The 22,494-nt window shown below is 34.9% G+C and overlaps 1 protein-coding gene across 3 annotated transcripts in view; it reads right to left on the bottom strand.

Annotated features, from left to right (window-relative positions):
- Positions 1-22,494, bottom strand: part of ATM (ATM serine/threonine kinase) — a 136,569-nt gene that overhangs the window by 92,610 nt on the left and 21,465 nt on the right. For all 3 annotated transcript variants that reach the window (XM_044669121.1, XM_044669122.1, XM_044669123.1), the window contains exons 10-19: positions 22,280-22,474; positions 19,251-19,346; positions 18,814-19,039; positions 16,666-16,791; positions 15,323-15,448; positions 11,987-12,076; positions 10,428-10,596; positions 9,886-10,085; positions 8,090-8,172; positions 7,821-7,976 (exon numbers count right to left, since the gene is read on the bottom strand). In XM_044669121.1, the coding sequence (XP_044525056.1) occupies positions 7,821-7,976; positions 8,090-8,172; positions 9,886-10,085; positions 10,428-10,596; positions 11,987-12,076; positions 15,323-15,448; positions 16,666-16,791; positions 18,814-19,039; positions 19,251-19,346; positions 22,280-22,474 (1,467 nt within the window). The remainder of the gene's footprint in view (positions 1-7,820; positions 7,977-8,089; positions 8,173-9,885; positions 10,086-10,427; positions 10,597-11,986; positions 12,077-15,322; positions 15,449-16,665; positions 16,792-18,813; positions 19,040-19,250; positions 19,347-22,279; positions 22,475-22,494) is intronic.

Raw genomic sequence — 22,494 nt, 5'->3', positions numbered from 1 at the left:
AACCATCCACATAATTGACCATATCAACAGTCTAACAAACAAAAATCACATGATTATCTCAATACATGCTGAAAAAGCCTTTGACAAAATACAGCACCCATTCCTATTGAAAACACTAAAAAGTATAGGAATAGAAGGACCCTTCCTAAAAATAATAAACAGTATATACCTAAAACCATCAACAAGCATTATATGCAATGGGGATAAATTAGAAGCTTTTCCAATAAGATCAGGAGTGAAACAAGGATGCCCATTATCACCTCTATTATTCAACATAGTACTAGAAACACTAGCAGTAGCAATTAGAGAAGAAAAAGAATTCAAGTATCAAAATAGGCAATGAGGAGACTAAGCTATCACTCTTTGCAGATGATATGATGTTATACTTAAAAAATCCTAGAGAATCAACAAAGAAGCTGGTAGAAATAATCAACAACTTTAGCAAAGTTGCAGGATACAAAATAAATGTACATAAATCATCAGCATTTCTATACATTTCCAACACATTAGAACAGCAAGAGGTAGAAAGAAAAACACTATTTAAAATCACCCTAGACAATATAAAATACTTGGGAATCTATCTACCAAAACAAACACAGCAATTATACGAAAACAACTACAAAACACTTTCCAAACAAATAAAACTAGATCTCAACAATTGGAAAGCCATTAATTGTTCATGGGTAGGACGAGCTAACACTATAAAAATGACCATTCTACCCAAATTAATTATCTATTTAGCGCCATACCTATCAAATTACCAAAAAACTTCTTTACTGGATTAGGAAAAACTATAACAAACTTCATATGGAATAACAAAAGATCAAGAATATCAAGGGAAATAATGGGAAAAAATGAGAAGGAAGGGGGCCTAGCAGTACCAGATATTAAACTATACTATAAAGCAGCAGTCATTAAAACAATTTGGTACTGGCTAAGAGATAGAAGGGAGGATCAGTGGAATAGACTTGGGGTTAACGATGTCAGCAAGACAGTGTATGATAAACCCAAAGAGCCCAACTTTTGGGACATGAATCCACTATTTGACAAAAACTGCTGGGAAATTTGGAAAACAATATGGGGGAGATTAGGTTTAGATCAACATCTCACACCCTACACCAAGATAAATTCAGAATGGGTGAATGACTTGAATATAAAGAAGGAAACTATAAATAAGTTAAGTGAACACAAAATAGTATACCTGTCAGATCTCTGGGAAAGGAAAGATTTTAAAACCAAGCAAGAGTTAGAGAAAATTACAAAATGTAAATTAAATCGTTTTGATTATATTAAGCTAAAAAGCTTTTGTCCAAACAAAAACAATGTAGTCAAAATCAAAAGGGAAACAACAAATTGGGGAAAAATCTTTATAACAAAAAACTCTGACAGGGGTCTAATTACTCAAATATACAAAGAGTTAAATCAATTGTATAAAAAATCAAGCCATTCCCCAATTGATAAATGGGCAAGAGGCATGAATAGGCAATTTTCAGGTAAAGAAATCAAAAGTATCAATAAGCACATGAGAAAGTGTTCTAAATCTCTAATAATTAGAGAAATGTAAATCAAAACAATTCTGAGGTATCACTTCACACCTAGCAGATTGGCTAAAATGAAAGAAGGGGAGAGTAATGAATGCTGGAGGGGATGTGGTAAAATTGGGATATTAATGCATTGCTGGTGGAGCTATACCATTGTTGGGTTTGTACCCCAAAGAGATCATAGATAAACAGACTTGTACAAAAATATTTATAGCTGCACTTTTTGTGGTGGCAAAGAACTGGAAAAGGAGGGTATGTCCTTAATTGGGGAATGGCTGAACAAATTGTGGTATATGCGGGTGATGGAATACTATTGTGCTAAAAGGAATAATAAACTAGAGGAGTTCCAGGTAAACTGGAAAGACCTCCAGGAACTGATGCAGAGCGAAAGGAGCAGAGCCAGAAGAACACTGTACATAGAGACTGATATACTATGGTAAAATCGAATACAATGGACTTATGTACCAGCAGAAAGCAATGACACAGGACAGCTCTGAGGGATTTATGGTAAAGAACGCTACCCACATTCAGAGGAAGAACTACAGGAGAGGAAACATATAAGAAGAACAAATGCTTGAAAGCATGGGATGAGGAAGACATGATTGGGGATGTGGACTCGAAACTACCACACCAATGCAACTAACAACAATTTGGAAATAGGTCTTGAACAAGGACACATGTTAAAACCAGTGGAAATGTGCATCGGCCATGGGTCGGGGGAGAGCAGGGAGTGAAGGGGAAAGTAGGAGCTTGAATCATGTAACCATGTTAAAAATGAATATTAATAAATGATTTTAAAAAATAAAATAAAATAAACAGGACTTTAATGCTAAGTAACTTGTGCTTCTTCATAAATGATTTCCATATACAGGAAATGCTCAATAACTAGTTGTTGAATTAAAGAGAGAATTTTCAGGCTCTTTATACAAAGTACACTCAGAAAATGAGCAAATTAGCCAAATTTCAAATCTCTTTTCCCCTCAATACCTCTATATTCTACCTGTCCCCTTCTCAAATCAATAAACATTTACTTGTCTACCACATCCTAAACACTGTGTAAGATGTTGGGAGCACAAAAAACAAAAAACAGAACAGTTTTGGTCCTTCAGGGCTATTAAATGAGAGAAAGCAATATGTGTTCACATAAGCCAGGAAAAGAGCATTGGTTTTAGAATCAGAGGATCTGGGTTTCAAATCTTGCCTCTGAGGCTTACTCCCTAAGTGACCTTAATCAAGTCACAACATCTCTGTATCTCAGTTTCTTCATTTGTAAAAGAAGGAATTGGACTAAATGACCTGAAAAGTCTCTTCCACTTGGATCTATGTATTCTCTGATAAACAGATAGAAAATAAATAGGAAATAATTTCATGAGGTCAGAATGAGGAGCACTAATACCAATGAAAATCGGGAAAGGCCTCTGAATGTGAGCAAGAGTTTTGTAGAGAATCCCAGGAGTTCCAAGAAGCAGAAATGAGGAGAAACAACAATGCAGAAAAAAATCCAACATTAAAAAGCTTTAGGGGGATACCCATGCAAAGTCCCAGAGTGGGAGATGGAATACTCAGTACTGGGAGAGCAAGGAGGTCAGTTTGGCTTGAACTTAATGTGTTTGAGGAAGACTACTGTGCACAGCCTATGAAGAGATATTAGAGGAAGCCTGTGAAGGGCTTCAAACAAACCAATCAACTTTTCCCTAAAAGCCTTTTTTCCTACCATCTGAAAAAGAATGCCAATAGAGTAAAAATAATCATTTCAAGTGCTTCTATGAGTTTTAGGGCATGAAATACTTGCATAGTCCTCCTGGCTGGCACATTGACTAAATAGGTGAATGAGAGAAAGCAAAGGCTGGCAAATACATTTTATGACAAAAAGTATCCAAAAGATTTTCAAAACCTAAAAAACTAATGTACTTAACAGAAGAAATGGGAATAAAATGCAAAGTACTCCACTTGATTTTTTTAAAGTTAAGTCTTCAAGTATAGAACAAAAGGAAATATAACTAACAATTCAGGTGATATCATGGTTCAATTATCTCCTTTACACATAGAAATCCCAAATCTAAGTTTATATCCAGACCTAACTTCTCTTCTCAACTCCAGGCCCATGTTACCAACAACTTCCTTAATATTTCCACCCAAATATCCTATGGACACCTCAAATTCAATCCTCCCAAACCAATCCATCCTCCAAATATCTGCAAAGACCATCATCTTTCCAATCAGGAAGGGTTGCAAATCTTAAGTTACCATTGACTCTTCCCTCTTTCTCAAATCCAGAAGCTGCCTACTACATAACTGCCAGCTCTCTCTCTCTACTCTTAGTACCTCTTCTCTTGTTCAGATTCTGGACTACTATAAAATCTTCCTTGGTTAAATCTCTCCCCCCTTTACAATTCCAACCTCTAAACAGCAGAAAAATATTATTGCTGCTCAAGAAAATTCAGGTTTCCCAGTATTTTTAGGATAACACACAAAAGTCTATTTGGTAAAGCTCCTTACCTTTCAGGTCATACCAGTGTTTCTAGATTGATTTTACACTACTCAGCAGTCCTATATTCCAACAAAACAGGCCTACTTGATATTCTTTGTAAAAAATATTCCCTCTTCCACCTCCTAACCTTTTTAGAAAGGTTGTACTCATGCCATGAATGCTCTTCTTTCTCATGTCTACATCTTCAAATTCCTAGCTAAATTCAAAGACTCAGTTCAAGTTGCTACCTCTGCCTATGGAACCCTTCTTATTCTCCATATTCTTATCATTCTTCTCCAAAAATGTGTATATTAAATTTTAAATATTTGCATATCTGTGAATGTTTTTTCCTCCAACAGTATATAATTTCCTTAAGGTCAAGAACAATTTCCTTTCATCTTTATATCCCAGACCCAAGGATTGTGCCTTGTGCAAAACAGGTGCTTAATAAATGCACGTTAAATAAATTTCATTTATTGATAACTGGTGTTGACCTTTATATGTTTTATTTAGCTATTCTGTGTGATAGGAAAATGTCCAAAACTGCAGACTGGTCTGGTGGCAAGAAGGTTTCTCTTATCCTCTATCTGCCATTTAAGGCAGCATTGGAATAATCGGAAGAAAGGTCAAGTTTGAAGACAGAGGGTCTGAGTTTAAATCCTGATTAATACAACGCATAAGATGTTGGGCAAGTCACGACCTCTCTGAACCTGTTTCCTCACCTGTAAAATGATGAGGCAAGAATACATAACCATAAAACATCCATTCCTATTGAAAACACTAGAAAGTACAGGAATAATAAAAGAGCCTTTCCTTAAAATAATAAGCAGTATTTATTTAAAACTATCACCAAATATCATCTGCAATAGGGATAAGTTACATGCCTTCCAAATAAGATCTGGAGTGAAGCAAGGATGCCCAATATCACCTCTATTATTTAACGTTGTACTAGAAACACTAGTAGTAGCAATTAGAAAGGAAAAATAAATTGAAGGGATTAAAGTAGGCAATGAGGAGACTAAACTCTCACTTTTTGCAAAAAAATATGATAGTCTACCTAAAGAATCCTAGAAAAACAACTAAAAAGCTAGTGGAAATAATTAACAACTATAGCAAAATTGTAGGATACAAAATAAACCCACATAAATCAACAGCATTTCTATACATTTCCAACAAAACTCAACAGCAAGAGTTAGAAAGAGAAACTCCATTTAAAATCATTCTAGACAATATAAAATATTTGGGGATCTATCTGCCAAAACAAACACAGGAATTATATGAACACAACTACAAAACACTTTTCACACAATTAAAACTAGATCTAAACAACTGGAAAAAACATTAATTGCTCATGAGCAGGACAAGCTAATATAAGAAAAATGGCGATCCTACCTAATCAATTTAATTATTCAGTGCCATACTTATCAAACTACCAAAAAACTTTTTTACTACAGAATTGACAAAAACTGCTGGGAAAATTGGAAAACAGTATGACAAAAATTTTAGATCAATATCTCATACCCTATATACCAAGACCAAGATAAATTCAAAATGAGGTTTTTTTTTTTATCCTGGGACTCCATTCTAGGAGCATAGGGCCACAACCAGTAGGCAATGGGACACACAGTCGCTCAGGGTCACCCAGCTGGGAAGTGTCTGAGCCCGGACTTGAACCTAGGACCTCCAGTCTCTAGGCCTGGCTCTCAATCCACTGAGCTACTCAGCTGCCCCAAAATTCAAAATGAGTATCTAACTTAAATATAAAGAATGATATAATAAGTAAATTAGGTGAACACAGAATAGTATACCTGTCAGATCTATGGGTAAGGGAAGAATTTAAAACCAAACAAGAGATAGAGAACATTACAAGATGTAAAATGAATAGTTTTGATTATATTAAAGAGCTTTTCCACAAACAAAAGCAATGCGACCAAAATTAGAAGGGAAGCAATAAACTGGGAAAAAATTTTATAAGAAAATTCTCTGACAAAGGTCTAATTTCTTGAATATATAAGGAACTAAGTCAAATTTACAAGAAATTAAGCCATTCCCCAATTGACAAATGGTCAAGGGATATTAATAGGCAGTTTTCAGATGAAGAAATGAAAACTATCAGCAATCATATGAAAAGTATTCTAAATCCCTCCTAATTCGAGAAATGCAAATCAAAACAACTCTGAGGTACCACGACATGCCTAGCAGATTAGCCAATAGGACAGTAAAGAAAAATTATAAATGTTGGAGGGCATACGGCAAAATTAGGACACTAATGCATAGCTGGTAGAGATGCGAATTGATCCAACCATTCTGGAAGACAATTTGGAATTATACCCAAAGGGCTTTTAAAGAATGCATGCCCTTTGATCCAGCAATACCACTACTAGGTTTGTACTCCAAAGAGAGAAAAAAATTGGAACGAATCTATTTGTACAAAAATATTTATAGCTGCACTTTTTGTGGTAACAAAAAATTGGAAGATATGGGGTCATCCCTCATTTGGGGAATAGCTGAACAAACTGTGGTATATGATGGTAATGGAATACTATTGTCCTATAAGGAATGATGAACTGCTTGATTTCTATATGAACTGGAAAGACTTTTATGAATTGATGCTGTAAAAGTGAAATTTGGGAAATGTATCAAACTACATTTCCCGTGGTCCAACAGGTTTCCGTTTCCGGTTTTTGGGCTTGGGGAGGCCAACGTCTTGACGCAGGGAAGAGTTTAAATCTCCTGGGTTAGGAGGAAGTGGTCTCTTTTGCCAGTAGGCTCGCTCTTTGGCGAGTAGGCGCTTCTGGAGGCGGCAGTTTTGAATGCTTACAAGCGCGTGGTCTAATGATTTAATCTATCAGCATGGCTTTAATTAAAATACTAATTTATATTATTATATCAGCCTTTATCATTTTTCATATTTATCATTGCAGAGTGAAATGAGCAGAACCAAGAGAACATTATACACAGTAACTGAAACACTGTGGGTCAAATGAAATAGATTTTGCAACTAAAAGCAATACAAGAATCCAGGACAATTCCAAGGTACTTATGAGAAAGGATGCTATCAAACTCCAGAGAAAGAATTGTGGGAGTAGAAATGCAGAAGAAAAACATATGATTTATCACATTGGTATATGATATGGTATTTTAGATTTAAGAGATTACTTTATTATAAAAATGAATAATATAGAATATAGAAATAGATTTTTTTGAGTGATAATGCATATATAACCCAGTGGAATTGCTTGTTAGCTCCAGGAGAGGGGTAGAAAGAGGGGACTGAGACAACATGAATCATGTAACCATGGAAAAATATTTTTAAACTAAAATTATTTAAAAATAATGTATAAAATGTTATTTTTAATATGATAAAAATTATTTTCAGACTATTAAAAAATAAAGAACACATAACTACTGTGGTCACTTTTGACTCAAGATCTTTTATCCTATGATCCATACATGTGAAAGTATAAATGATTCAGAAATTATATTCTAAATCTATTTTTAAAAACAAAAAATCCAAACAAGCCACAAAGAAATTCAGGTGAATAAGGAGGAAAATATATGAATTAAATTCTATCAGAAGTTAGGGTTACAGTAGAATTGTGCGTTGGCTATGGGGGATTGGGAGGCTTGGGGGAGAGGGAAAGAACATGAAACATATAACTCTGGGAAAATATTCAAAAGAAAAAGAAAAAAAAGAAGTTAGAGTTAACTGTTTTGCAAAAATATTAATAATTTATTAGCGTAAAAACCTCCCTTTTTACTTATAGAGAGGAAGAGAACAGAATTATTCCAAAAGTTTATATACTCACCAAAAAGCTCCTACAACTGTTAGAAACTGTCCTTGAGCATTCTTTGTATTTTCAATATCTGTACTATGTTGACCCAGATTTGTTATTATAGGAAGAGTCTGATTTAAGATTACTCTACAAACATCTTGGTCACGACGATACAAAGAACACACATTGCTATGTTACATTGTTTTAAAAAAAAAAGAAAGAAAGAAAATCATAAGTATAGCTAAAAGTATCAACAAATGCATAAATTAAAGTGAATTTGAAATTTTGATTCAATTTCTTACGAAAGAGGCTTCAAAAGTTCAAAAACTTCTTCCATTGGCAAGGGAAAATCTTCAACTGGGAGTTCCTTTAAAAGCACGAAGTACTAAGACACAATGAAAAAAATGTTTTTATATATTTTATGTAAGCCAAATAAATGCCTCTGTGTACAAGTCTTTAAAGTAAATGGAAATGTCTAAAAGTAAATGTCTTCATGAAGACATGAAATAACAAAAATTAATGTTGGGTTCTTATATTTTTATACACTTATACTCCTATAGTACAAATTATGTTTGAGGCTAAGGCTGTAGCCACAACAGGGACCAATGTTGTATGCTACAAAAAGCATGAAATTTGGAGAAAACCTAAAGTCACTTCTGGATCTTTTTATTTGTTTGACTTTTTATTTGTTTGACTCTGGGTAAGTCACTTGACATCTAGGAGCCTCAGTTTTCTTATCTATAAAATTAGAGTTGGCCTAGATCAGTGACAGCAAATTTTTTAGAGATGGAGTGCTGGGCCCTGCCTCTACCCCATAGATCGAGTGCAATGCCTGCCCCAACCCCAGAGACTGTGTGCTGTGCCCCTACCAGCCACTGAGTGCTGGGTGTTCCCTGCCCCTTACTTTACCCCACACAGGGGAGGGAAAAAGCCTGACCTTTGGGCTGCTGGACAGAGGAGCAGGTGAAGTGAGGAATATCCTCATTGAATCTAGAGAGGGGGAGGAGAGTGGCCTAAGTGCTCTGCTCCCCTCTCGCTCTGCTGCCTGTGAGCCACCCATCTTACCCGTTGTGTTCTCCCATTGGGCTGCTAGGCAGAGGGGCAGGGCATGTCAAAAAAATGTCCTTAGGCACAGTGAAGAGGGAGAAAGGAGCAGCTCCATCAGAGTTCCTCTCCCTTTCTAGTAATGAACAGGGAGTGGTGGGAAAGATGGCCACATGCTCACAGAGAGCCCTCTGAGTGCCATCTTTGGCACCATAGGTTCATCATCACTGGACTAGATGATCTCTGAGTTCTCTTCAGTGCTAGAATCCTATGGTAACTAACTTTTATGAATAAAGCCATTAAAATTTATGTAACTTTCCTTGCATGAATTCTGATAAATAGCACTATCTCCATTTTACAGATGAGGAAACTATGAAACAGAGAAGTTAAGTAATCTGCCTAGATTTACTCAGCTAGCAAAGGTCAGGCCTTCTTGCTCTACAACACAGCCTTGCCCATTGCATCCACAAAAAGGAAACGGGGAAAATGAGAAGCCAAATATTCTCTTGAAGTTTTACTGGAGCTGTTAGCCTCATTAGAAGCTTTGGGAAGCATACAAATTGTGTTAAAAAATACAGAATAAAAAAATTATAAAAAGCCAGGTATATTGGGAATCAGTGCATATTTCTGAATACTCAATGAATTGTGGGTCCATAGTCTACAGAAAAGATTTCAAGGAGTCTAAATTTGAATAGAAAAAAAGATATATATATTTATTTTCCCTAGTCTTTAGTTTCCTTTGTAATATTATGTATTCTATTTTATGTATTTAAAACCAATATTCTGAGAAGGGGTCCAAAGATTTGATCAGACTGCCAAAGGAGGTGCACAACACAAAAAAAAGGTAAAGAACTCTACCTAAAGCATCACATAATAATTGCAACTGAAGAAAATATAACCCTAGGTTATCCAAGGATGAAACCAAGGTTCAGTGTTATAATTCTGACTTGAAAATGAGAGAAAGAGAGAGAGATTTATCGAACTTAAAAAAAAAAAAATACATTGCAACAGCTGATAACAGAAAAATCTAAGACTTCCATAATACTTGACTCACCATATGTAGGTGGAGGGGTTTAGAAGTGTCCAGTATGCTTGGTTCAATTAACTTCAACAACTCCCTCCTTATATCAGATGCTCTAAAAGATACTATATGGGATTGAGCTGTAGTTACACATATACATAAGAACTTTAACATGTCAAGGAGAAGGAGATCTTGCTTTGTTAAATGTTCTTCAGCTAGAGGGCTTATTGCACCTGAAAATAAAATACACTTATTCAGTTTATAAACAGACTTCTTGAGTTCTTAAAATGAAAAAATAAAGCAACAACATTTCTTAAGTATTTACTCAGATGTATCTCTAAAAAAATCATCAACCTATGGTAAATGAAATTCTAATATAACTGATTAAAACCTAGCATCTTCAGGATGAATGAAGCATTTTGAACTTAATCTAGGGTACAAGAAAATGCCAATTTCAATAACTAATATTAAAAAAAACCTGATAAAAACCAATATCAATTTCAATAATTACATTCTTTATACATCAAAATCACTATCTTGGAAGAATAAAAGCTAATTATTAAGCAGCCACTCACCAAATGTATTTTGTACCTCTCCAGATTCATTTGCATTATTAATATTAGTGTCATCAGATTCAAACAGGTTCATAGTTGACTGATCCTCGACCTCCATTAGGTTTGCATCAATATCTTCTTCCATTAAATCTACTTCTCCAGAATCAAATGGCCTTTTGGTAAGGGATGCCTTCAAAATGTAAAAATCAAGTTACTTCTTATAGAAAACTGTATCAGTTTAAAGACCAAAAGCAAAAACCCTCCATATCCAAGTCAGGATATTGATTTCCTTTTAGTATGTAAATAAAATGTCTTAAATTATCTATTTTGATCTCCATATACTGAATGATGAAACTGATGAAAATGAACATTTTTCTAAAAGTCTAGAAAAAGAAAATAAAAATGCAAGGTTGACTGCTCCAGCTAGAAAGCAAAAATATATAGCAATATAAAGATATTTTGTATTTAAGTGAGAGGTGGAGAAATTAGGGATGCTCTCCTCTAGATACTTGATTAGCATCTGGAAAGAAAAACTGAATTAAAGATGGCTTGTATGAAAAGAGAGATCTCTTTGGGAACTTAACTATCTACAAGAATATAAGACATGTAAAAATGATGAGCCACCCAAGGGCAAAGCCCTTAGAATAGAACAAGAGGGAGGCAGGAAGACTATGAAGTAAAGGATAAACAGACCCCTGCTTAAGGCTGGAGGCGCCAATTGTCTTTGACATGTATTAGTTGGAAGACGAAGGGAAAATCATTGACTACTTTTCATCTCAGCTTCCTCAGAGGTCTATTAGGAAGATCAGAGCAGATCATACCTTTTGAGAAACTCAAAGTAAATGTCAGTTAATAACATTTTTACTTGGGGTTACACACAGGAAAAAAAATAAGAAGGAATTAACTGAAACTTAGTGAGGAGAAATGGCTCATACTGAGTCATGAAGTTATAAAGTATTAGAGGAAAACCCAAAAAAACCCTTACTCAAACTTTCTTAAAGCTCTTTGCCTATAACATATTTATCTATGTTCATAGTAGAATGCAAACTCCAAAAGTGATTCGTTGGTTTTGTTTTTTGTTTTGATATCACCAGTACATAATAGGTACTTCTTTTCTGTTGAATTAAATTAGTGAAAACATTAAATCTTTTTTTTGGCAAATTTTTAAAAATAATGTACAAAATCATATATTTGGGATTTCAATGCAGACCTGAACAGAACAATCCATATCCTTATAAAAATGATCTCTTCAGAAAAATTAAGATTTTTAGATGAGAGGGCAGCTGGGTAGCTCAGTGGATTGAGTGCCAGACCTAGAGATGGGAGGTCTTGGGTTCAAATCTGGCCTCTGGATACTTCCCAGCTGTGTGACCCTGGGAGAGTCACTTAATCCCCACTGCCTAGCCCTTGCCACTCTTCTGCCTTGGAGCCAATATACAGTATTGACTCCAAGATGGAAGGTAAGGGCCCTTAAAAAATAAATAAATAAAAGATTTTTAGATGAAGTCTAAATTCTAATACTCTAGTCTAAATAAACCATATTAATTTTTAAAATTATTAATGATTGGAAACATACTTACTAAAATCATGCAAATGTCCACAATGTCACTCATCAACTTTGATGTTAACAAACGCAGAAAAAATCCAGATATAATCTTATTTGGCTTGTGCTAGTAAAAAAAAAAGAATTTGCATCTAAAGTTACAGCAAATTTGGACCTCCTCTGTTTTAAGAGAATAATGGATTTCTTCTGCATTATGAGTTCTCTACAAGATTGAAAGACTATAGTGATAAATGTGAAAAACTTAAATTTTTAAGATCATATAAACATTCATGTCATATGCATACATGCTTTAAAAATAACAAAAGCTTATTAATAAATAACTATGGGGGGCAGTTAGGTGGCTCAGTGGATTGAGAGCCAGGCCCAAATACTTCCTAAATAACTCTGATTGCCCAGCCCTTACCACTCTTCTGCCCTGGAACCAATATACAATACTGATTCTATGTTGGAAGATAAGGGTCTTAAAAAAATATGACTAAGTGTTTATCATCTATATTTCATTGTACTTTTTCTTCATTCTACTATATAAACATTCAAACAAAAAAATTTATTGATTCTAAACAACCCAATGAGATACATAATTCTAAAATCAATCCTGTTCCATCCCCCTCCTCCTTGCTCACAAGGAAACCCACAACTACAATGGCTAAAAATCCATGCTGTTAGTATCAAGAACAGCTATCTCAATACTGATCATTAGTTGTCCCAAATTTATTTCCTGACCAATCTTGGCTGATTCCCAGTTATACTACCAAAAAGCTGAATTTTACTAAGCAACAGGATGAGTTGTTAATATGAATTGCATCTGCCTAATAACATGACTAAAACCACCATAACTAATGAGGAACAGACTACCAGTTTCAGGTAGAAAGTTCAATCTTTTACTGGTCACCTCTGCGCTGGATATGGGTAGGACTAATAAATCCCAAGATATTGACTGATCCTCAGAAATCACAATAACTAAGGCAAAAGCCCACTAACAAAAGCAGAAAGAGTTCAACATTCATGATTATTTTTCTTAAGGAGGGGTCTGACAAAATCACTGCACTAGAGATAATAATAAAAAATGTTCGTACAAAAATATTCATAGCCACACTCTTTGTGGTAGCAAAAAATTGGAAAATGAGGGGATGTCCCTTGATTGAGGAATGGCTGAACAAATTGTGGTATATGAAAGTGATGGAATACTACTGTGCTATAAAGAATGATGAACTGGAGGATTTCTATATGAACAGGAAGAACCTCCAGGAACTGATGCAAAGTAAAATGAGCAGAACAAAGAGAACATTATACACAGAAAGTGGAACATTGTGGAACAATCAAATGTAATGGACACTACAAGACAATCCCAAAGGACTTACGAGAAAGAATGCTATCCAACTGAGAGAAAGAACTGTGGGAATAGAAACACAGAAGAAAAACAAATGACTTATCATTTGTTAATGTGGATATGTGATTGGGAATTTTGGTTTTAAAAGACTGCTCTATTGAAAAAATGAATAATATGAAAATAGGAATAAGTGATAATATTTGTATAACCTAGTGGAAGTGCTTATTGAATCCGGGAGGGGGAAGGGAAGAGGAAAGGGAAAGAAAATGAATTATGTAAACATGGAAAAGTATTTTTTTTAAAGATATATAAGTTCAATTTGTAAAAAAATAAGATTAAAGAGTAAAAGTAAAAAGTAAAAAAAGTAAAAAAAAATCATTGCACTATTACATAAACTCAACTGGGCACCCTAATTCTTCTATATTAAAACATAAACTATTCTGCTGGATATTATTCATTATTCATCCATTACTCCCCTTCCCAACCTTTACAGACCAACCAAATTAGCCTACCTGCTATTTTCCATACAAAGCATTCTATTACCCTCTTTCATTTCCTTCCTTGTTCTGGCCATCCCCTACACCTGGAATCCCTCATTTCCTTCAAAACACAACCCACATGACACCTTCCACAGAAGGCCTAAATATATTGCGTTATTCTGAATACACATAACTGCACCTTCTGTACCAATAGAACACAAGTGCAAAGTATTAATAGAGCAAGAATTGCTTTAAATTTTTGCCTTTGCATCTACAGCACTAACAGTGTCTAAAATACAGTAATTATCTATCTGCCTGATTGATTCTTATTTCCCTATGACGCACACTGCAATCATCTCATGTAGTTCCTCATATTTTTATCTGTACTTATACCAAAATGAACCATTCCCTGCCTACAGACCCCTACTAATAATGTAAAGAACCTCTTAACCTCACACGTGCATTATGTTCTAAGATTACTATGACACAGAATTCACAGCTCCTTGAAAGTAGGGCTTATTTCATTATTTACTTTGTATGCCTCAGGCCTACCATGTAGCACATATCTGCTTGCTGGTTGATTATATTCCTAAAATTGGAAGGGACCATGGAGACCATCTTGTCTAACCCAAAGTGACTTTGCCTTAGGATACCCACGGAGAAGCAGACTCAGATTAAAAAGCTCAATGCTCCTTTCACTATACAGTCAACCTCCTCCACATCCCAGAGTGTCCAATATATCCTTATCTCTTTCCTGTAGTCATAATTCTTGCTTTTTCCTCTCTTTTCCTGGTCCATCTGCCCTAGACCCTGATAATCAGTCATCGACCCATAAAATGTTGCTACATTCCATATAAGCGAGGATTAGAAAGGAAAAAGGCTAATAGTCCTCAGAATTTTTCTTAACCAGCAATTGCTAACAGACATTGGTTACTCTAACAAAATTAAATAGGGGCAGCTGGGTAGCTCAGTGGATTGAGAGCCAGGCCTAGAGACGGGAGGTCCTAGGTTCAAATCCGGCCTCAGACACTTCCCAGCTGTGTGACCCTGGGCAAGTCACTTGACCCCCATTGCCCACCCTTACCACTCTTCCACCTATAAGTCAATACACAGAAGTTAAGGGTTTAAAATTAAAAAAAAAAAAAAAATTAAAAAAAAAAAAAAAAATTAAATACTAAAGGTCCTGAAAGACAGCCAGTATCTTTTATTCATCCTGCTGTTTCCGAAAAGCCCTACTCTATTTCCCTATACATAACAAGAACATAATAAATGGTTGAAAAAATGCTAACTATGAAGTCAGTTTTGTATTTTACTCTGTATGGTGAGAATTATCTCAGAAAAAGTAATAAAAAGAATGAAATATATTTTCAATATATTTAGCCAGAATTTGTACTTGTTTTATTCATTTATATCTAAAATGCATTTTCCATTTAATTTTTAATTGAATATATAATTTTGTGATTAAAAAAAGATGCTAGTAACAAATAGCCATCTAAATATTCCACATTCTTGAGGAAATTACACTAACCAAAAGGAATCTCACCTTTGTGCAATTATACAAGTAGTTGGTACAAAGCAACATCATAGTCCTTAAGGAACAAATTTTAGATTCTTCATTTATCTTACTTTTAAACAAAGTAATACATTTTCCAGCACACTGCATCAGAGACTATTGAAGAAAACAAAAAAGGAAATAAAGCAAAACACATCAGAAACAATTCAAGCAAAATGCAGAAGCAGTAATTTCACTCTTTTTTAAACTCTCTGAATTTTTTTCATAAAAATGCAGTAAGGAAGCACTTGATAATTATCACAGAACTAAAAATCATGAAGGAAAAACATTATGGAAAAGGAGTCTATAAAACTTTTTTTATTAATAAATAAACAAGAATATACAACAAGGAAAAAAAAGGCAAGCCTTCATTAAAGAATCTTCACTGGGCAAAGGACAAAAATAGTAATCTCTAATTAAATTTAAAGTAATTAATTTCAAATCTACAGATTAAAGAAAACGCATGTTATACACACACCCAAAGTTTATACAAATGAATTAAGCAGTACAAATTAGCCCAGTCTTAAGATAATTTTGGTTATACAGATTTTCATATAAGTAGAACATAATATGTAATCACACATGTGGAATCACAGGATCACTAATTTAGAAGTAGAAGGACCTTAACAGACTACTGAGTCCTCACTGTGCAGATAAGGAGCAAATAGGTGACAAAGTGTGGAGATCACCAGGCATAATGTCAGGAAGACTTGAATTCAAATTCAGACACAGACTCTTAACTAATTATGTGATAACGTGTAAATTCCTTAGCCTTTGTTTGCTTCAGTTTCCTCGTCTATAAAATAGGGATAATAAAGGCATCTCTTCACAGTTGTTATGAAGATTAAATGAGATAATAATTATATAGCACTTAGAAAAGGGTCAGGCACCTAGTAAAAGCTATATAAATCTTAGCTAGTATCACTATTATTGTTATTATTCTAAGCACTTTTCTTATGTCAACTTCCTATCAAATAAATCAATTGACCATGAAATAAATGGTATTAAAAAACTGTCAAAAAAAAAAAAAAAGTCTTGGGCCAGTTAAGTGGCTTAGTGGACGGAAAGTCAGGTTTCAGAGATAGGAAAGACTAGATTCAAGTCTAGCCTCAGACACTTTCTAGCTATGTAATCCTGGCTATGTCACTTGAATGCCAGTCTCCTAGCCCTTACTGTTCTTTTGCCTTAGACAGATGATAAGAGTCTTGTTTTTTTTTTTTAAGTCTCAGCTTCTTCTGCCTTGGAACCAATACACAGTATTGATTTTAAGATGGAAAGTAAGGGTTTAAAAAAAAGTGTTTTTTTTTTTTAAATCTCAGCTTATATTTTCTTACCTTGGCATTCTGGAACAATTTTGACGTATAGGCATCTTCTTCAGATAATATCCCTGCATTACAATAGCATCCAAGAACACCCACCAAAAGACTAGAACATCGGACAAGAGCTTCTGACCGTATAGTCTTGAAATAAACGACAAGCACAAATACAAAGTATATTTCTGTTAATGTGGTATTGTTCTGAATATTAAATAAATTTGTGACTACCTTTTAAATGAACTAACTTTATAGCTATAAGTAAAAATTTAAAAGTAGTGGTTTATTTTTGTGAACAATTTAAAAAATCCAAATAGCTGAATGGAATCCTGATCTAAACATCCTAGGTCCTAACTTGTTTAATCAAGACAAAGATACAAAGACACACACACAAACACACTCCACTAGACAAATATGATAAACATTGGTAATGCTATCACCATTTGAATGCTCCATATAACAATTTTCCTCAAGTAGCACAAAGACATTAAGGACTTGGGCTTTGAACACAACATTTAAAATCTAACAAGTTCTAATCTGACTATAGCTATTTGTGGTATATACATACACATATTACATTTCTGTGTTAGCCTGAAAACTCTAAGAAAAGAAGATTGATTTTAATGAGGCCATTAACTTCCCTAATGCTTAGTTCACAATAGGCATTTAAATGATTGTGGAAAGAAAAAAACAATTTCCAAATATTCTGTTCTCTTCCAGGAAAGTTACTGCAGCATTGATGAGTTGCTTTTAATTAAAATGAAGCAGAATTTAGAAACTGGATCACATAACAAAGAAATGAAAATGGTCAAGCGCAAAAATTTTGAGCTCATTTTTCTCAATGGCAGGAATGAGAAAGCAGACTTGTTATTCCTGTAACTTCCTCTTATTCTTCCTTTTGGCTCTTTCTCTGTTCTCTAATACAGATTTTATGTCATAAAGAAGAGACATGAGAAATTATCTCTTCAATCTGGTTTCAGAATTTTCCTAAAAAACATGAAGCCCCTTCCTTTCAATTTACTACATTTTTAAAACATCTTATCCCATCCAAGACCCTCAGATTTCTTTTTTTGATTTGCCATTATTAATCAACAGTTATGAAGTACCTACTATGTTCCAGCCATTGTGCTAAGCACTGATGATATTGCCACAAAAATGAAACAATCCCTGACCTCAGGGATTATATTTTATTGGGGATAATACCATGTATATAAGTAGATATATCCAAAATAAATACAGGCTTAAATTGGAAAGGGGCAGAGGGAGGAGAATGTAGTTGTCCAAATATCTCCTCCCTAGTACTATCAGATGATTCATCATCAAGAACGGATAGCTTTTTAATCAGTAAAAATGACATTAAAGAAGATGTGTTAACATCTGCTTTACCACTGCACCCTAAGGACCATATAGGGTCTTTAATCCTGACTTATAGTAAAAACCTCCTCTATGTGCTATCCCCCAAGTATGTTCTTAAAAAATGCTTTTTCATTCATTTATTCCTTCTGCTATCACATTAATATTCATAAAACATCACTTTGATTATACAACTCTGACAATCAATAATAAAAAAAGGTTGCACATTTTCCCCCCCAGAAGACTACTTACTACTTGAATTCATGGACTTTACACACCAAACATTATGTAAAAGTGTTCTGAAAAATTTTAAGAACTACATCATTGTTGGTTATTATTATTATTATTAGTCTTCAAAGACCAAAACAGTTCTGATAGGGAAAAGGGAATAATTAGGAAAAATGGAGAGAAATTGAAGAGAGATGAATTCTGCACTGATATTAAGGAAAATATCCTGATAACTGAAGTTGTCCTAGAGTAAAAGAAGTTGCCTTAAGAGCAGAGGCTGAATGACCACTTTTAATATTGCAAAGGGGAATCTTTATTCAAGTACCAGTTGGTTTAAATAACTTCTAACTAAGAATTTCTAAGTCTGTGGAACAGTCTTAGAACAACTCAAATGCAATTTAATACTTGCTGCTGGCCTGTTTTCTCCCACAGCTGAATTTCCCTTCCTTTAAAGATAACATTTTATTTATATCATTGATTTTCTCTTTGTGAATCTTTCCTACTCAGGACTCAAAAATATCATAATTCAATATGGAAAAAAATATCATTGGTCAAAGTTATAGATTTAATTTTATTCTCAAATCTCACCTCAGAAGAATAATTATTTAGAAGCCGTTCAGACAATCCCAGAAGATAGCGATCAAGTTTTTCTTTTAGATCCTGATGGACAGAAAGTCTACCACTAGCTTGGATTTTTTCTGAGGTACTGTCCATCAAATTGGTACAAAAATCCATTTGGTCAAAAGTTGTCTGAAGATATAGCTCTTCTACATCTAAGAATGTGGTCTCCACTTTGCCTTTTTGCTGCTGCTCACTGGAAGAAAATAAGGCCTTAGTTTCATGGTCAAACCATCCTAAACAAACAGAGCTTTCAAACTAAAGTCATAGATTCCTTTCACCTGATATCAAGGGAAATCTTCACAGCTGGAAAGTGATCCATAAATGATTTTACATATAATAAGAGGTATTTCATATTACATTAGAATTCTGTCCTAGGCAACATAGAAATTTGTAAATTTACATACCACTCAGATACAGTCTGGAAAAAATCCATTGCCCCTTTACAGTGCTTCATGGTGAGACTCACAAGAATTGATTGCAGGGCTAGATGAGGAAAATCACTGTGGAGAAGAAGTTTTTCACTAGAGTTTAATAAATATATTTAAGCAACTACATTAAAATAATTCCTGCCAAGAGAGTTAGGTGGTTCAAAGAATAAAGTGCCAGGCCAAAAGAAGGAAAAGCCTGGACTCAAATCTGACTTAAGACACTTCCTAGTTGTGTGATCCCAGGGAAGTCACTTAACTTAACCCCAACTGCCTAGTCTTTATTGCTCTTCTGTCTTAGAACTGATACTTGGAACGAATTCTAAGACAGTAGGAAAGGATTTAAAAAATAATAATAAATCCTGTCTCTATGTATGCAAAGGAGACAGAAAAGGTTCCAGGCATGAAAAATAAAAAGTTAAGTGCAAAATAAAAGGAACAGTTAGAAAGCCAGTTTTGTTCATCTATCAAGTCTCTGAAGAGAAGTAATGCATAATAAACCTGGAATGATAGGCTAAGGCCATACACACTGTGAAGGATCTATACATGCCAAGCAGAGAGGAATTTGTATGTTAGCCCCAAATCAATAGGGAACCAAGGGAGCAAAGTTTATTGAATAGGAGCAGGGGGAGCGGGGAATATGATCTGACCTGAGTTTTGGGAATAAGATGTGAGGAAGATAAACCAATTATGATATCATTACCAGAGGTAATGTGATGATAAGGATGTGAATTAAAATTATGGCACCATAAGTCAAGAGAAGGAGGGTAAGGATATGAGGGATGTTGTGGAGGTAAATTTTGTAAGACTAATTACTGATTAAATATGGATGATGAGAGAGTAAAGAAGTGAGGATGACTACAAAAATCTGAATCTAGATGACTAGGATGGTGGTATCCTCAAAAATATATATGAAAATTGAGAACAGGAGAGGGTTGAGGTCAGGAAGAGAAGAGAGAATGGCATTCTGGGCATAGTGAATTTGATATGCCTATAAGAAAAGACTCAAGGAAAGACTTAACTGCCAAGTGAACCTCTTAAAAATTCTAGCTTCCTTCAAGGCTCAGCTCAAGTGCCACCACTTGGGGACCTATTCTGATTCCCCTTAGTTATTAATACACTCTCACCATATTATTTTGTATTTATTCATCCGTATGCACATTATTTCCCCCACAGAATGTAAGCTCCTTGACTGTTTTATTTATAATTCAGAATCACTACTGCCTCATACAATCTTAAAACATAGTAAATAGTATCTACTTTAAATAAATAAATACATATTCAAGATCAAGACAAAACTTTCAAACATTATTCCTGGATAGTAATTATCATTTAATTAATTTAGATATCACTTCAATGAAGATGACTCTAAACCTATACAGCAGGGGTCGGCAACCTTTTTGGCCATGAGAGCCATAAACGCCACATTTTTTAAAATGTAATTTCGTGAGAGCCATACAGTGCTCACAGTGTGCGTTCCTGTACAGTGTGTACTCCTGTAACAGCACCTGAAAAAAATTGACTTTATGGCTCCTGCAGAAAGAGCCATATGTTGCCGACCCCTGCTATACAGTATAAACCTAGCTCTAATCTCTCTCCAGAGCTCCAGTGGTACATCTTCATTTGTATATTAGATCTTCCAAATTTGATATCCTAGAGACATCTAAAAGCTCTCAACATGTCTAAAAGTCAAATAATCCAATTTCCCCAAAATTCACTGCTCCTCCAAATTTCCCAATCTCTGCTGAAGACTTCAACATCCTCTCAGTCACCCAGGTTTATAACTTTGGCACTATCTTGTCTACTCCCTCTTTCTCCCCATGTATCCACTCAGCTGCCACATCTCATTGTTCCTATCTCAGGACCATCTCTATTCCCTTTTTATCTATTCTGAAAGCCACCATCTAGCCTAGAGTTCAAACCCTCATCACCTCTAACCTAGTATTACTTCAGCAAGCTAACTTGCTTCCTTAAGTCTCTCTTTACTCCAAACCATCATCCATAGAGCTTGCAAATATGATGTTTCTAAAGTGCTGATCTGATCGCCTCACTCTCTATTGCCTTTAAAATCAAATATAAGCTCTTCTACTTGACTTTTAAAGTCCTTTATGATTTGGGTTCAGTTTACTTTTCAAGCTTCATCATACATTACTTCACTTCCTAAACTCTATGATCTAAAGGTTGGCAACCATTTTCGCCGGGAGAGCCATAAACGCCACATTTTTTAAAATGTAATTTCGTGAGAGCCGTACAGTGCTCACAGTGTGCGCTTCTGTAACAGCGCCTGAAAAAAAATTGACTTTATGGCTCCTGCAGAAAGAGCCATACGTTGCCGAACCCCTGCTCTATGGGATAGCCAAACTATTCTTCACAAACTCCTCATCTCCCATCTGTGCACCTTTGTTTGCCCTGGTTTTCATCCCAATCTATGCCCACACCTGAATTGTACTGCATCCTCATTACCCCTTCTTAGAAGCCCATGGCTGTTTTTTCCCAGACTCTGCTCTGGTGCCACCATCTTCATGATGCTATTCCTTATCCCGTCAGCTATTTGTTGCTTTCTCCCTCAAAATTTAACTTGTGTTTATTTTAAATATACTTATTATTAATGAATATATTGTCTCTCCCAACAGAATATAAGCTCCTTGAGGGCAAAGACTATTTCAATTTTGTCTTTATATGTCCAGCATCTAGCACATAGTAATCACCTTAAATTGCTGATTGATGGTAAAGGCTTAAAAAATGCCTATTAATGTCAAAATAAAATGAAAAGCAGCTTTCTCTTTTAAAAAACCTTTAGCTTTCATCTTAGAATGGATACTAGAATTGGTTCCAAGGCAGAAAAACAGTAAGAGCTAGGAAATCGGGAATGAAGTAACTTGCTCTAAGATCACAGAGCTAGGAAGTCTGAAGTCACACTTGAACCTAGAACTTCCCATCTCCAGGCCTGGCTCTCTATCCAATGAGTCACCTAGTTGCCCTACAGCTTTCTTCTTAAGATAAATTACCTGCAAAGAACTGGAGGGAGCTCTGTACTTTCTTCCATATCATCTTCTAACTGATAGAACAGAAGCCACTTCATAATTAACTCTTTTAATGAGCAACTTTGATTTGTTTCACAAACACTTTGATCCATTTGTACTTTTGACATCTCTGGAACTATGCAGGAGGTCAAGGCTAATGACAAACAACATACTGCAGGACTTAAAAAAAAAGAACAATT

Source organism: Gracilinanus agilis, chromosome 3 (assembly GCF_016433145.1).
Source record: "Gracilinanus agilis isolate LMUSP501 chromosome 3, AgileGrace, whole genome shotgun sequence".
NCBI lineage: Eukaryota > Metazoa > Chordata > Mammalia > Didelphimorphia > Didelphidae > Gracilinanus > Gracilinanus agilis.
The sequence above is the reverse complement of the archived record's forward strand: the minus strand, read 5'-3'. Positions and strand labels throughout refer to the sequence as shown.